General features: G+C 32.1%; 1 protein-coding gene and 1 pseudogene across 1 annotated transcript; both read left to right on the top strand.

Annotated features, from left to right (window-relative positions):
* Positions 1-7,749: 7,749 nt before the first annotated feature.
* Positions 7,750-8,580, top strand: LOC131605911 (probable CCR4-associated factor 1 homolog 11; the record flags this gene model as incomplete). Its single annotated transcript, XM_058878200.1, has 1 exon — positions 7,750-8,580. A coding segment is annotated over one exon (831 nt), but the record flags the coding sequence as incomplete, so codon positions are not given.
* A 1,399-nt stretch (positions 8,581-9,979) lies between these two features.
* LOC131605910 (TOM1-like protein 3) lies at positions 9,980-11,590 on the top strand (annotated as a pseudogene).
* The last annotated feature ends 6,918 nt before the right edge of the window (positions 11,591-18,508 follow it).

Genomic DNA, 18,508 nt, shown 5'->3' with positions numbered 1-18,508 from the left:
TATTCATGGCTTCTATCCATTTAGGATGAAGACTTGCTTGTTTATAGTTACTAGGTGTTTCATCAGTAGTAATGGCAGAAATATAAGCAAAATAAGTAGGAGAAATGTGAGAATAAGATATATATTTAGAAATGTCATACAAATGAGGAGTATAAATGGCATTACAGTCGAAATCTTTTAGATGGGCTGGTGCAGATCTAAGCCTAGTATAAGTTCTGTTTGGTGGGGGATTGATGGTGGTTGTAGGTGCATTAGTGGATTGAATTTCCTGTGTATTAACAGGAATCTGTGGACCTGTGATGTCTACTTGAGTAGCAGAATTTGTTGGTGATGTATGAGGTGTTTCATGAATGGGATTAACATGGTTATATGTAGGTTGAGTTGTGTGGGGATCAAATAAGAAGGGAATGGTGGAACTATTATTGTCAAGGGGAGGAGGGATGGTATCTATAGTCTGTGGAGCATAAGGAAAGATTTCCTCATGGAATTTACAGTTCCTAGATGTGAAGATGGATCTGTTATGTAGGTCAAACAGCAGATAGCCTTTAATACCACTAGGATATCCTAAGAATAGACTTTTAATGGCTCTAGGGTCCAGTTTGTCTCGGTTTCTAGAGATGGTGGAGGCATAGGCAAGGCAGCCAAATGTTTTGAGGTCATTGTATGTAGGGTCAGTTTTAAAAAGCAGTTGGTAAGGATTTTGTTGGTTGAGGAGAGGGCTGCAAATTCTGTTTATTAAGAAAGTAGAGTGACACAATGCATAAGACCAAAAACATTTGGAAAGTTTGGCATGAAATAACAGGGATCTAGTAACATTAAGGAGATGCCTATGCTTTCTTTCTACAGTTGAGTTTTGTTGTGGTGTTTCCACACAACTCCTTTGATGCAATATGCCAAGAGAGGCATAGTAAGAAGGCATTAGAAATTCTGTACCATTGTCAGTTCTAAGAGTTTTAATGCTACAAGAAAATTGATTTTGGCAGTAAGCAATAAAGTTCTTAATATGCAGCCTTGTTTCAGATTTGTTATGCATAAGAAATGTCCATGTATATCTAGAATAGTCATCAACAACAGTTAAAAAATATTGGTAACCATCTAAGGAAGGGTGGGAGATAGGCCCCCAAATGTCCATATGCACAAGTTGAAAACAATGAGTAGAAATAGAATGACTTGTAGGAAAGGGCAATTTTGTTTGCTTAGCCAAGTGACAAGTATTACATGTAGAATGTTTATGAGTTTTGATTACAGGAAATTGCTTAGACATGGATTGTAAGACTTCTAAAGAAGGATGACCTAGACGATGGTGCCACAGGGGGTAGGTGACTTGAGTGATGTTAATAGTATTGCAATTAGCTGTGTGGATGGGTAGTGTGTCCAAGATGTACAAGCTATGTTGCTGAGTCACTTGACCAATCATTTGCTTGGTAGACACATCCTGAATGAAGCAGGAATTGTGTAAGAAAGTAATGGTGTAAGGTGATGTGCTGCATAGTTTGGATATAGATATGAGGCTAAAGTGAAATTCAGGCATATAAAAAACATCATGTAAATGAAAATTATCTGCTAAAATAATAGAGCCAGAAAATTTAGCATAGAGTTTAATACCATTTGGTAGGTGAATATTTACAGGTTGAATTTTAGTAAGGGTGGAGAAATGTTGGATAAAGGGACATACATGGTGGGAAGCACCAGAGTCTAAGATCCATGAAGAGCTATTATGAAAGGGTTTACCTGTAGGGACTATACCTGATATGATGCCTGCATCTGGTGTGTTGGACTTGGCCTGCGAATTGTCTTTCTTTGATTGTTGTAGTAGTTGAAGCAGAAGCTGGTAATCTTCCTTTGATATAGGAAGTTCTTTTTCCGTGGCAGCAGGCTTGGATTCAGGAGCATTCTTGGTGTTCTTTGAACGGTATCCAGGAGGGAAACCATGTTTGAAGTAGCAATTGTCGATAGTATGGTTTGTTTTGCTGCAATTGGTGCAGAGCATAGGAGTTTTCGAAGGAGCTTTCCCTTTATGCTTTGTGTTGGAATTTGCATATAGAATAGCAGGTGTTGTGGTGGAAGCCGTTGAAGTTTGAGTCTGTTGTTGAGCAATCAAGGAATAAACCTTGCTGATATTGGGCAAAGGATCAAGAAGTAGAATCTGGGTGCGAATATTCTGATAGTTGTCGTTGAGACCCTTGAGGAAGCACGAAACGTATTCCATGTGTTTGTAATTACGCACAGCTTTGGCTAAATCACAGGTGCAAGGTGTAGGGCATGAACATGAAGGTGTAGGGCGTAAATCTTCAAGTTCATCCCATAGAATTTTCAGATCGGTGAAATATGTGGATAACGATCTATCGCCTTGCTGAATCGAATGTAAATCGCGAAGGAGATCGGAAAAGCGAAAGTAGTTACCTTTCGTGAATCTTTCACGAAGATCTTCCCATAGTTCATAAGTCGAATCAAAGCAAATGGTGCTCTGTGCAATGTGGGGAGATAAGGTACGATTGATCCATGAGAGAACCATGCTGTTGGCGCGATCCCAGAGCTCGAAATCAGGATCGGTAGATGGTGGTTTTGGGAGGCTGCCATTGATGAACGAAATCTTGTTCTTGGAGGTTAAGGCACGGCGCATAGATTTACTCCAGTTGTGGTAATTGTTGTCATCAAGAGGAGGAGCAACAATGGTAGCACCTGGATTTTCACCCGGATGAAGGTAAAAGGGATTTCTTGGATTCAAGCTTGGATCCATGGATATATGCGTTGATTTTGGTGTTGTAGGGTCTTCGTCAGAAGATGTCATGAAGGTGTTATGTGAGAAGAAAGAAAGGATGCGGAAAAGAAGGTTTGTTCACTGATACCATATTACAGGTTATGTGTTGATGAAGATGATGAATAAGCCATAGGCGGCAAAAGAAGAATCTGAATTTCTGTGTGTAAAAATGTTATGTTTACAATATCCAGCTGGGCCAGTATATATACATCGTATAGTAAGCCCAGTATGACATAAGGCCCAATAAACTAAAATACAGAATATTAAATAAAGGCCTAATATAATCTAATATGAGCGTTGAAGTTCTAACCTCACAGATGCATCTCTCTGATCATAAAAATTATCCATTGTCGTGTTGAAAACCTATGACCAAGAACTTCACCAGTTCACTATTTATTCTCCATTCCACCGCCAAAATACAAATCTATACTTATTTGATCGTTGTAAAAATATTTATGATGTGTCTAGTAAACATTCATAATTTAAATATGAAAATAATGATATTATAATATAGAGAGAATTAAATGTGTGTATGAGTATTGGAGTATTCGCCTCACATATACTTCACTTGACAATATTAAACACATATATTTAAACATGTCATAAAATTTTCATTTAAATTTATTATAATAAATATTAAATTTAAGGTTTTTCTATTTTATTTGATTTATGCAATTTTGTCTCTTTATTTAAAATAAAAATAGTTTTAGTCCTCTTTTTTACTTTTACACTTATAATTAACATGTTTCTATTTTTTAAATGACAAGTTTCTTGTGAAATATGATAAATCATGATATATAAATCTATTGTGAAATTTTATAAATAAAAATATAAGTTAAGAACTATTATTTCATCGATTTTCTATGAAAAAGCGAGAGAGGGGATCAAAACTCTTTGACTTTAAAATAGAGAGACTAATTTTGTGAATCAAATAAAATTGAGAGATCAAAATTATAATTTAGTTTAAATACTACCATCTATCTTTAGGAAATTCATTATCTTGTTGTTTACTTTAATGCCCACTTTTGAATCCAATTCTTTAAAGTTTTTAAAAATATATTTGGTAATAACCTAAAAATAGAGTATTGTTATGGATTGACTAACGGTCAATAAAGACCGGATTAATGCCCGTAGCCTCAATTATCTACCCGTGAGTGGATTAGCATCACATGGTAGATTTTTCTAGGAAGTTGATTAACATAAAAAAAATGGTAGATTTTTCTACGAATGCATAAGTGACAGAGTGAATTATGGTGTTTTTGAGGAGGAATGAGATTTGATGTAAATTGTCACAAAATTTTATCCTTTTTTTTAATGTTTGATAAAATGTCTTTAAAAAGATATATTGTTCTATATATGTAATTTTTGTATAAATAAATATAGTATAGTATAGGGAGGTTGGTTTATATTTAAAGGAAACATGAGAAATTATTATTATTAGGGATTGTGGTTTATATTTGAAGACTGAGGCCTTCTTGGAGGTATGCAAGACAACCTATAGTATAGAGTACTCTCACATTTTTCATGTTTGAGCTATGACAAAAAGACTTTCAATTATATGCTAATTTACACTTAAATAGGAATCATTAATAAACTTTTACAATTCAATTAAAGGTAACTTTAACTTCTTATGCATGATTTCTCAAAAATTTAAAATAACTCTATTTAAAGAAAACATGACAGCTTTTCCTGTAAGCACAATAGCAGCACACCAAAAAGAAACTACACCATAAATGTAATTTTGTAGGATGACTAATTCGTAAAATTAATATAGTATAAAATTAACTTAAAAAACTAAAAAATAAAACTAATTCAAACATACTCTAATAAATCTTCATCCGATGGATTATTCTCTTGAACCATTCAACTAGGGATGGCAACGGGTGCCCGCGGGTGTAGGTTTCATACTACCCAAATCCGCACCCGAAATTACCATCCGAACCCAAATCCAAATCCAAAAGCTATTCGGATGACAAAATAACACCCACGCCCACACCCGTTGGGTTCGGGTTTTTTCACCCAAGCCCGAACGCGCAACAAAATACATAAAAAATATTTTTCCTACAATTTTCTTACAACTTTCCATAATATATATATATATATATATAATATATATATATATATATATATATATATATATATATATATATATATATATATATATATATATATATATATATATATATATATATATATATATATATATATATATATAGGGGACGACTCAAGTGAGAACACTTGGTTATTATGAGAAATGAGAACAATGAATCACGACCATTAAATTTGATTTTAATGGACTTGATTGGTTTCTCTTTCTAAGATCCTTAATATTTAATGGACTGGATCCTAGAAAGAGAAACCAATCCAGTCCATTAAAATCAAATTTAATGGCCGTGATTCATTGTTCTCATTTCTCATAATAACCAAGTGTTCTCACTTGAGTCGTCCCCTATATATATATATATATATATATATATATATATATATATATATATATATATATATATATATATATATATATATATTATATATATATATATATATATATATATTATATATATATATATATATAAATATATATATATATATATATATATATATATTATATATATTATATATATATATATATATATATATATATATATATATATATATTATATATATTATAAATTACATATAATATATATATATATATATATATATATATATATATATATATATATATTATATATATATAAATTACATATAATATATATATATATATATATATATATATATATATATATATATATATATATATATATATATATATATATATATATATATTTATATATATATATATATATATATATATATATATATATATATATATATATATATATATATATATATATATTCGGGTGTGATTTCGGGTTTCGGGCGCGGGTTTTACACTACCCAAACCCAAATCCGAAATATCGGGTGAAACCCAAACCCAAACCCAGTCAACTCGGATTTTCACCCGTTAACTCGGGTTCGGGTGCGGATGGGTCCCGCGGGTTTGGGTCTGTTTGCCACCCCTACATTCAACGACAACTAATAAAAATATGAAGGGTGTCCGGAGTTTTTTTATATTAAAACTTTGTATATTAATCTATTCTCATGCATTCTCCTTTATCATCCCCACATACTCCATAAAAAAACACAAACTCGAATTCAAAATTTTCCGTTATCAAGCAAATCAAAACTTCAAATATTTAAGTTATATTTGTTCAAATGGACCCATTAATAGACAGTGAGATTGGCTTTTCTTATTAAATTTCTAAATAAATTAAAATAGAGTTATGTGTTTTTTTCATGGTAGAAGTTAAAGATTATGCACTTTCCCCTTGACCTCTATGTCATACCTTTGATAAATTAGGAGTGATAAGTAAAGTCATATGTAAATATATTTGACAGAAACAAGTTTGTACATATAGAATTGGATATATTTTAGGAATTAAAGAAATGAATATTAAGGCTCCGTTTGGTAAAAATAGCGGTTGACTGATAAGTTAGCTGATAGTTTATAGCTTATGACTGATGGCAGATGACTGATGGCTTATAGTTTATAGCGGATGGTTGTGACTGATAGCTTATAAGCTAATTGAAGTGTTTGGTAAAATTAGCAATTCAATTAACTTATAAATGTAAAATGACATAAAAGATATTTAATATATAATTATTTTATTTTAAATTAAAATAAATTATAAGGTTAAAAATGGATTTTAATTAAAATAATAAGATAAAAAAAGGAAGAAAAGACAATAAACTATAAGACATAAGCTAAAATGCTATTTGAAATAGTGTCTGGAAAATAAGCTATAAACTCGTGATGAAAAGATCGTTATCCAACGGGTCTAAATTATCATACGAGCTTATAAGACATAAGACATAAACTATAAGCTCGAAAATATGTCTTAGCAAACAGAGCCTAAGAGGAAAAACTTGTAGCCTTGACATAATAATTCATTAATTAATTAAAAGTATTAGCATAACTAGCTTCAAAGTAATGAAAAGATTTGGTCAAAATCTAATCTTAAAAGTTTGAAATATATGTTTGTTATAATCTAATACTACATCAATGATAAATTACTTTTTAAGTTTATTAAATAATCAATACATCTAGTCTATAAACTGATCAAGTATATTAATTATTTAATGAATTTTAAAAAATAAATAGTCCCTTATATAAAAGAACGGATATAATATATATTTATCATATTCTAATTGTTACATCCCACTATTTTTTGGAATTAAAAAAACATAACAAACAATATTTTTAGATTTGACTGATTTAATGTTATTAACTATTAGTGTATTTTCATTAAGTATAATAAATAATACAAAATAAATTATATTAGTATTAATGAAAGAGTACAATTAAAATAATAATAAAACTAAAATAAAAAATGATAATTTTTTGAAATAAACTTTTTTCTTAAGAGTATGCCTATCAAAGTTTTTTTAAAAAAAAAGTAAATTTATAAAAATTAATATTTATAGGTAAAATATTATTTATCTATGAAAATTTTCATTTTACTAACTAAATATTTATTGATGTATTTTTAAAATTAATCTAAGTAAATAATATCACTACATAATTTGATATGATACGTATTTAAACTAGATTTGATATATTGTTATGAGATAAATCCGCCGGATACACTGAATAGTGAATTTATTTATTTTTTTTGGCAAATTGAATAGTGATTAGTTTGTTAAAAGCACAAAGCCACCAAATATCAAACGCATTAATTAATAACATTCCTAAATATCAATATCTTATTAATCAGTAATAAATATTGTTCCACTTTGCAAGCAATATCTTTACCATATTTAGTGTTTACTTTTAATATAAAACAGCCAAATCTCTTATCATCTCATAACACAAAAATATCTACTATTCATCTCTTAAGTTTAGTTTGAATTCAGTTTCAAAATCATTTCTTTGAGATCAATAATTCACAAAACTCAACATGAATAAGGCGAAGGAAGTTATTATCCGTCAAGTCTGGGCATATAATTTGGAGTATGAATTTAGTCTCATACGTCAAGCAATCCATCAACATCCTATGGTCTCAATGGATACTGAATTTCCTGGTGTAATTCATTCACCCAAAATCAACCGACATTATCTTCAACCCTCTGACAATTACTATTACTTGAAGGCAAATGTTGATGCTCTAAAGCTCATACAAGTTGGTCTCACCCTTAGCGACTTCAAGGGAAATCTTCCTGATTTTGGAAGCATTTACAGCTACATCTGGGAATTTAATTTCTGTGATTTTGACGTCAATCACGATCCTTGTAATCAAGATTCCATTGATATGCTTCGCCGTCAAGGGATTGACTTCAATCGGAATTTTTGCTACGGTGTGAATTCATCGCGTTTTGCTGACCTAATGTTATCGTCTGGACTTGTTTTCAATAAATCACTTATGTGGGTCACATTTAGCAGCGCTTACGATTTCGGGTATTTGGTGAAGATCTTAACTCGAAAGAATTTACCAAACCATTTAGAGGATTTTTTAAATATTGTTGAAGTGTTGTTTGGAAAAAAAGTATTTGACATGAAACACATGATGAAGTTCTGCGACTTTTTACACGGTGGTCTCGAGCGAGTAGCTACTACTCTAAAAGTAGGTCGGACGGTTGGAAAATCTCATCAAGCTGGATCTGATAGCTTATTGACAAATCAGGCATTTAGAAAAATGATAGAAACTTGTTTTATCATTAACAAAGTTCCAGAGCTTAAAGATTATGCTGGAGTGTTATTTGGATTAGAGATTCTTGTTTAGTGAAATCGAATACATGACAATTGTAAAAATTGAGATATATAAAATTTTCATTGTTTGATTATTTCTTATTCTTATTTTAAAAGCCAAACATATAATTTTTTTTAGCAACAAATAACTTTTAAGTTTAGTCTATCTTTTGGTCCTTAATTTAATTTTAAGATTTCATTTTGGTCTCCTACTTATAAATATAAAAAAAGTAATATAATTGCATTCAAAGTCACAAATTCATCTCATTATATAAATGCAAAAATGTTTTGAACCAATTTGTAATTTTCATTTTTTTTAATCCAATTTTATTAAATATTTATTTGTAGTTATTGCAAAATTAATTTAAAATATTCTTTATAATCACCTTTATCTTCTTTTTTTTTTTTAATTTCATATTTTTTTCTCCAATATATTTATATGTATTAATACTATTCTTCATATTACTCGACTTGTGTTGATGCACGATTCTTTTACTAGTTTTATTTTAGGGATAATAGGTATTTACCCTTGTCATATAGCGAGATTCGATGTACCCCCTATTAATATTTTTTCTTGGATTACCCCCTATATTTTTAGGGTACCCCCTAAACGTGTAAAAAACAGTGAAAAAACAGGGGGTAAATCAAAAAAACAAGTTTACATGGGGGGTCCTAGGGGGTAAATCATAGAACTTTTCATATTTCAAGGGGGTAATCCAAAAAAAAATATTAATAGGGGGTAAATCGAATCTCGCCTATATGGTAGGGGGTAAATACCTATTATCCCTTTATTTTAAAAGTCAAACATATAAATTGTTTTTTAGCCACAAATAACTTTTAAATTTAATGTATCTTTTGGGTTAAGATCCTCTCCATTTTTCTCTCTCTCTCCATTTACTCCATTACTATACTTTTATGCGTAAACAACACGCATATCGAAGACATGTGATATATATTTAATGATTATTTAATTTTATATATCCAAAACTATATTAATGAAATTTTCTATTTTTTTAAGGAAATGGAGAGGATCCACACCCGTATCTTTTAATCCTTAATTTAATTTAAAGTTTTAGTTTGTTCTCGTAGTTAATAAATGTTACTTTAAAAAAAATTAAGGACCAAAAGAAGTACTTGGAGGTTTTGAAATGGTTTCATGTTCAAGGATCAAATTGTGCAAAAGTAAAATGTATGGTATATGTTAAAGACATCTATTCTTGCAAGCAACTTCATACTTTCTTGCTTTCAAAAGATATATATCCCTTTCAAATTTCTGGGAACAACTGTAGGGATCAATCCTAGAAGGATTGAATCTTGGAATACTATATTATCAATCCTAACGAGTAAACTTTTTGTTTAGAAAGGCAGACTTCTATATTGGTGGCAGAGTCACTCTACTTAATTCAGTCCTATCAAACTTACCGGTTTACCGCATGTCCTTTTACAAAGTTCCAGCTAAGGTGGTTCAAGACATTATAACCATCCAGAGAAATTTTCAATGGCATGGATTTGAAATAGGAGAGGTGTATATCTTGAGTTAGTTGGAAAAATGTTTGTAAGTCTAAAGAGAAAGGGGAAGACTTTCTTAATCATGGCTACAATATTTTAACCTGATTGTACAATCATATTCTTTTTTTTGTTTTATCACCACCGATTTAGTCCGGTTCGAGAATCAGTTCTGGCATCAAGTGTTTTCAACTCCCTCCCAATCGCAGTTGCGGCGGATTTAAGTGTGAGAGAAAAGATACTGATTTTAATTGATGCATGGCAAGAAGCTTTTGGAGGCCCAAGTGGAGTTTTTCCCCAATATTATGCAGCATATAATGAACTATAGGTGATGTCTTGTGTATCTAGACATTAGCTTTTTTCTAAGTCTACTTTATACTTTACAACTTATAAACACTAATCAGATTGTTAAATGATTTGCACAACCATTCTATTGATGTAAATACTTTCTGCCCGTCTGGAGCAGATTTTTGTATTTGTCGATACATGACGAACTTAGCTTTGTGGTCATCAGTGTATTTTTCTGGTACTTTTAGTCAGCTGGTTATTGGTTGGTTACATTGTTGTACAAACTGCATACAACTGTGTACTTGCATTATTGATTTTTAGGTAAATTACAATCAAACCTTCACCTCAAACATGCAATATATAAAAATTTACAACTCAAAACTGACATCTAATTGAGTTGTTTCTTTTTGGATTAAAAGGCTGCTGGAGTTGAATTTCCACCAAGAGAAGAAAGTAGTGTTCCATTCCATTCTTCACGCCTCCTCAAACTCAGCTGCAAAATTTGATGATGCTGCTATTCAAACTTCTCTTCAATCAGATGCATTTGACCTTAAAGGGCTTTTTGAACTCCATCATACACTTGTTCTAATTCGTGTGTTTGTTAAACTCGATTATATAGCACATTTCTCTGCCAATAGCCCAATACTTTTTTCCTTCAAACTTTTCCCTTAATGCCAGTTGGGGCAGTAGGATCTGGAACATATTGGATCTACGAAAATGTTGGTCACAAAATGCAGGACTCAGATATGGATAGATAGTACACTTAATGCTTTTCCTTACTTTGATATTCAATGTTTTTGTTTAGTACAAATCTGTTGCTTTAAGTTGTTGTTTCTTAATAACATTCTGGACAAAATATGCTAGGGCCTGAAGGAGGAGGTGATTGTTGATCTTGTTGACCAATGTCGTTCTTACCAGAAACGGTTCATGCTTCTGTGTAAGTTCTTAATGACTAAACTATATTCATTGTATAATTAAGAACAACATTTATCATTATTTGGCCTGCTTTAACTTTAGGGATGAAGAGCTTTTAGGTCTGGGATTAGCACTGAATCACAGCCCTCAGCATGTATTTTTGTCAACATGCACATGAGGTACTCGTGCACAGAATCGGAAACCAGCCTATGACAAGCCCGAGCCAATGAGGGTGAGCCCACTTATTCCCCCACCACCAGAATCAAAGAGGCCAGTCTACTCTGGTAGTGGCATGGTTGACTATCTTAGTGGTGGTACGTACTAGGCAAAAGGATCCCTTGAAAACTCATGTTATAAATAACTAATTAGTTTATTATTTTTATTAGTTTGTTATTTTATTAGTAATTTAAGTTTGGATCTTTAGTAAGGCTTGTTAGATAATTATACTATATTTAAATAGATTAACACTTGTATATTCATCATAATAATATTAAATTATTTATTCTTTATATGGTATCACGAGCTCTCGTTTGAGAGGGCCTCACTTTCGCCTAAATAAATCATAGCCGCCTTAATTGTGGTTCTTTTTGTCAAAAATCTAGCCATTTTTATTGTGGTTACTGTTCATGGCTTGTGTTGTTGGTGATGTTCATTGTGCAACTATTCCATTACTATTCATCGTGGTACTGTTATGTTATTGTTCATCACAATGTTCAACGCTACTGTTCAATGCGCCCTGTTAATCGCTACAATTCATCACAACTACTTAAACAATCACACATTTCTCCATCAACTTCTCAATCTCGCACTCGCTTGTGGTGTTTTACTTGCATTTGTTTTTAAATTTGTTCAATGGCTGTCAGTAAAGAAAATAGATGGGTACAAGTTTAAATCAATATTACCTATTATTCTTCGGGTTTACAAGTTGAATTGAAAGAATTATTTGAAATGGTCTAAACTCATGAAAACGACCTTGAAAGGTAAAGGAGCCAAACACCTTACAAACGCACCTCTTAAAGAGACAAATTCTAAATTTGAAAAGTGGGATACTGAAGATTCGGCAATCATTCCATGGTTATGGACTTAATGACTTAAGAAATTAGTGACACTTGCATGTTCCTATGTACGACAAAAGAGATTTAGAAAGCATTAGAAGAAATTTATTCTAAAGCCAAAGATGTTGTCCAAATATATGATGTGAAGGATAAAACACTTGGAACTAAACAGGGCAACAAAACAATTACAAAATATGCTAATCATCTCAAAGTCATGTGGATGGAGTTAGACTACTATAGAGTTATCAAAATCGAGTGTACAGCAGATGCAATAACACTTCGGGAGTACATTGAGCAAGATAGAGTCTACGATTTTATGGTAGGACTCAACTCTGAATTTGACCATGTTAGAGTACAAAGTCTTGGCAAAGAAAAAGTACCGAACATTAATGATATAGTTAGTGTCTATAGTGAGGAGTGGAGAAATTAGAAGGGAATTATTGTTGACACCACCACCTGTGGAAAGCTCAATAATGCTTGTTAAGAAGAATTCAACCATGTTAGTTGATCAGAAGAAATTGGGAGAAACCTATGTCGAGAAGAAGGGCGAAGGGGCGTGGTGTGTAACACCCTTCTAAACCCTGCGGCAATTAATAATTAAATCAGAGTAACATGCAAACAAGGGCATCACAATTAAAATAAATCAATTATCATCCGTCGCTGTCATGCATTCACTAAGGAACGTTTCATCATAACTCAAAATTCATAATATATCATGTTGACACAGCGGAATAAATCATCAAAATTAACATCACATCATCGATGCCACAATCCTCAAAATTAATTAAAACAGAATAGAGTTATTCAATTAAACTCGAAACATCTTGTCCCCCAGTGTTACAATATCAGAGCATGACACCTGATGCTAAACTAAACGATGACTTATGAGCTAATCCTCACCAAGCCGAAAAGCCGCTATCCTCAATCTGAAAAATGTAATGTAAGGGTGAGTCTCATTCTCAATTAACAAATATTATTGCATCATAAAAAATAATACAATCATAGCTATATTATTCACCCAATCTCATTATATTTCAGACTATTCATCATCACACATTCACACATCATCAAAACCATAACATAAAATACATATATTCATGTTATAAAACTCATGCATATGGATGCAACTGACTCTATGCATGTGGTACCAAACATCATCAATGGGGATCACCCACCGACCGATCCAACATCGTCAAGATACGGCCCTGCCAGCACAAATTCCACACAATGGGAATTATGCCTTTCACTGAATCCTCTCCTCATTAGGATTCAACCCTCAACAAATGGCTATGAATGAATGCAACATACACAACATACTTATATCATCATCATCATTATCGTCATCATCATCAAATGTATATGTATCAGCATCATTCATCACAAATCAATCATCATCACCATCATTACAGAACATACATGTATTACACTAATCATCATCAATAATAAGAATATACATGTATTCACATCATTCAACACATTTCATATTGTCACATCTCATCATATATGTCAACAATATACCATCTATCAAACAAACAAAGTATTCACATCATACTCATATCATCACATGAAATATCTCATAAGCTCCATCACACAATCAAACGAATCATCATACGAATCATGTTTAAAACATAGCATGTATTGTCACATCTCATCACATATATGTACAATACATCATTCATCAAGCAATGAAATCATGATTCAAAATTAATTGAAAGTTACACCTCATTTCATCATTTAACATATAGGTTATCTCATAAGGTTCATCATACTCGAAACGACACTAAAAACGGACATACGATTTGAAAGTTACGCATCATTGAACTTTTCAGAAAAATCACAAAAACAGAAAATTTAACACACAGCAGCCATACGCTTATGACACCTCCCATACGCGTATCACCAACACTCATACGCGTATCAGTCACCCCATACGCGTATCAACATAACTGATTTCCCACTAAGATTTCCCATACGCATATCAACACACTCGTACGCGTATGGCCTCATCCCATACGCGTATGACTCCATTCCATACGCAAAACACCAGTATTCTCCAAAAATCTGCAATTTGCACCAGTCCGTTTTCCCATTCGTTTCCATTCATAACAGGCCGCGATTTGGGTCCCAACACAACACTTTTACATGTTTTAACTCATAGGATTCATTCAACTTTATTAATCTATTACCCTATATTAGTTTTATACATCCAAGATCCAATTTCTCATCAATCAGTTAGAACTCATATGTTTGGATTTGGTTTTCTAGGAAGAAGAATCACAACACAACAATTGATACAATACCCATAACATAAACATCAATTAACATACAATTCTATATAGAAACCACAGAGGTATTCATCAATTATTCAACTTCTATTAAAATTATCCCAAAACCTAACTCTGACATATGATCAAATTGACCCAAACAATATCCCTAATCATGCCCTACTATTCATAACACGATAAGAGATGGTAATTGGAAGAGTCCCCCCTTACCTTAACCAAGTTCTTGATTTGGTCCTCTTTCTCTTTTGTTCCTCTTTCACGTTCTTCAGTTCTCCCTCTCTCAACTTCTCTTTTCACGTTCTAACTCCTTTTTCCTTATTTTCCTTTATTTTATGAAAACATAAAATAAATTAGTAATGGGCTTAACCATTTAACACCCCTTCTTTACTAATTTCAACACTTGACCCAACCGCCTATAATCCATAATTTTACTGATAAATCCCTTAAAATGCTAAATCCTTAATAATTAATTTAAAATTAAATTAATAAATAAGAAAATGCGGTTCTTATATGGTGTACTTGTTACAACAAGCCTCGCCATACTTGAGAAAAATGTTGGAAATTGAATGTCAGACCTCATAATAGAGAATGAGGACAAAAAGAGACTTATCCAGAAAGGGAGGACATGCACACGTGGCTGAAAGTACTAGTGGAGACAGTCTAGAATGAGGGGTGCATCTTAACCTATGTAAAGTAGAAAAGGTGATATCTCTCCTCGGCAATTTGGAGAAACCAACTGGTACCTATTCTTTAACACATTCAGGTACGTTTCTATTATCTTTTTCATTTGACAACTCTCCATTTTCTTTTGGACCTTAATGCTTCAGATATACCCTTTAAACAAGATTGGATACTAGATTTTGGAGCCATTAACCATATGACACCCTTACCACACACTTCTCTACTTATTCACCTTGCCCTAATAATAAGAAAATATCCACTGCAAATGGCACACTCATAATTGTAGCAGGTGAAAGAACAATTTAACTTAGCTCATCTATGACTATGAATAACATCCTTCATATCCAAAAATTGACTACTTGCTTAATTTCCATACATAAACTCATAGAAGACCTATCATGTATTGTTATTTTCTATAATAACTCTTGTGTTTTTCAGCACCAAGAGAATGAAATTGTCTTTATTACTTGGAATACAAAGATTCAAGCATAAATTTTCTCAGCATCAATTACTTGTTTTCTCTTCAGAATCAACAAAGACCAATAAGGAGAAGGTTCTCTTATAGCATTGTCGTATGGGTCATCCTTTGTTTAGAGTCATTAAGCTGTTATTTCCTGTTATATTTAAAACATTAGATGTTAGGAGTCTTCACTATGAGGTGTGTGAGCTTACTAAACACAAGCGTGAACCTTTCTTTGTTAGTAATAGAATGAGTACTTTTCCGTTTTATCTAGTTCATGCATATGTGTGGGGTCCTTCTAATATTCAAAATATTTTAGGTTCCCGTTGGTTTATCACATTATTAATGATTGTACTCGGGTTACTTAGGTTTACTTAAATAAAAATTTGAATTTAGTCATGTGGTTCCCCAATTTCTCTCTATGGTTAAAAATCAATTCGGTATGAGTATTAAGAGGATTCAGTCTGATAATGGCAAGGATTATTGTAATCATAATATTAATTTTGTGTGTCAAAATGAATGTATCATTCATGAGTCTTCATGTGTTAAAACACCCCAACAAAATGGCGTTGCTGAAAGAAAAAAATAGGCATTTGTTAGACCAAACACGCACTATGATATTTCAAACTAAAGTTCTCAAGAAGGCTGTTTTAAGTGCACCGCATCTCATAAATCGTTTTCCTTCTAATGTCATTTCTTCCAAAACTCCTATAGAAGTCTTGTCCTCATTCTATCCTAATGTGTCTACCTCTAGTAACCTCACCCATAGGATATTTGGATGTACATCAATTGTCCATATTCATAGTGATAGTAGAGGGAAGCTTGACCCTAGATCCTTAAAGTGTGTATTTATAGAATATTATTCCATCCAAAAATGTTACAAATGTTATAATCCATCACCTCATAAGTTCTTTGTCTCTCGAGATATCACTTTCCATGATTAAGAAAGCTACTTCGTTCAAACTCACCTTCAGGGGGAGAACATAAATAAGGAATATAAGTCCCTTATACTTCCTGATCTTACTCTTGGACCTGAATGTGATTCCGAAAAGATGGAACTAATGTAAGATATGGGAAGAATTTAATATATACAAGAAGCAAGACCATTCATAAATCTACTCATATCTAATAGTTTGACTCGAAATTACATGAGGTAAATTCTAACTCTAGTGATTCAACTTATGAATTTTCTCATGAACATGAACCAGAATCCAATTCAACTACACCATCATTACCATCACACTATAAATATTTACATATTCCAATTTCTCTTAGGAAAGATACCAAAAACTGTACCAACCAACCACTTTACCCTTTATCCAACTACCTTTTAGCATATTTCACCTACCCGTAAAGCCTTCCTTACAAATCTGAACACTATAAAACTACCTACCTCTTTAGCTGAGGCATTGTTTAACAGAAAATGGGAACAAGCCATAATTTGAAGATGGGGGCACTGGAAAATAAGAATACTTGGTGATTGGTTTCTTTACGTACTGGAAAGAAACCTGTAGAGTACAAGTGGGTATACACTGTTAAACACAAGCAAAATGGATTGATTTAGAGGTACAAGGAAAGATTGGTAGCCAAAGGATTCACTTAAACCTATGGAGTATATTATTTTGAGACATTTTCTCCAGTAGCCAAATGAATACAGTTAGGGTGTTATTATCTTTAGCACCTAATTCTAATTGGAACTTAAAACAACTCGATGTGAAGAATGCATTCCTTCATTGTGAACTTGAAGAAGAAATCTACATGGATGTACCACTACCACCGACACAAAGCACAAGTTAAAAAAATATTTATAGGGGTTAAAGCAACCGCCACAAGCATGGTTTGGAAGATTCACTAAAGTTATGATAGGTTTTGGCTTCAAACAAAGTCAAGGAGATCATACTTTATTCATCAAACATTCTAAAACATGGGGAGTAATTGTGTTATTAGTATATGCAGATGATATTATAATCATATGTAATGATGAGGAAGGACAACAATTGTTGGATAGACACTTGGCCAAGGAATTTAAGATTAAATCCTTGGGAAAATTGAAATACATTATGGGAATTGAAGTTTCCCACTCTAAGAAAGGAATTTTCATATCTCAACTGAAATACATTACTGGTCTTCAACAGGAAATTGACAAGACAATATGCAAGACTGCAAATACACTAGTTGATCCAAGTGTAATGTTGGGAAATGAAGAAGAAGATACTGCATTTTATAAGGAAATGTATTGGAGATTAGTAAAAAAAACTTATATATCTCTCACATACTAGACTTGATGTTGCTTTTGTTGTTAGCTTACTTAGCCAATTCATGCACTGACCAAAGGAGAATCACTTACAAGCTGCACTTTGAATTGTATAATATTTTAAAAGGAACACCTAGTAGAGGAATTTTGTTTGAAAGAAACCGATGTGTAGGTCTTGAAGCATATATCGATGCTGACTATTCATGGTTAAAAGGAACACCTAAGTGGAAATATTGTGACTTAGAAAAGTAAGAAACAAAATGTAGTATCAAGATCTAGTGTTGAAGCAAATCCAGGGCAATAGAAAAAGGGATATGTGAACTAATGTGGATGAAATCAATCTTAGAAGATATGAGGATAAAGTGTGATGGACCGATAAGACTTTATTGTGATAATATGTCTGCTATCAGCATAGTTCATAACCCAATGCAACGTGACAAAACCAAACATATTGAAGTTGATATACACTTCATTAAAATAAAATTATACAATAGCCTTATTTTCACTCCATATGTGTC

Source organism: Vicia villosa, linkage group LG5, assembly GCF_029867415.1.
Source record: "Vicia villosa cultivar HV-30 ecotype Madison, WI linkage group LG5, Vvil1.0, whole genome shotgun sequence".
NCBI lineage: Eukaryota > Viridiplantae > Streptophyta > Magnoliopsida > Fabales > Fabaceae > Vicia > Vicia villosa.
This window is presented reverse-complemented; position numbering and strand designations above follow the sequence as displayed.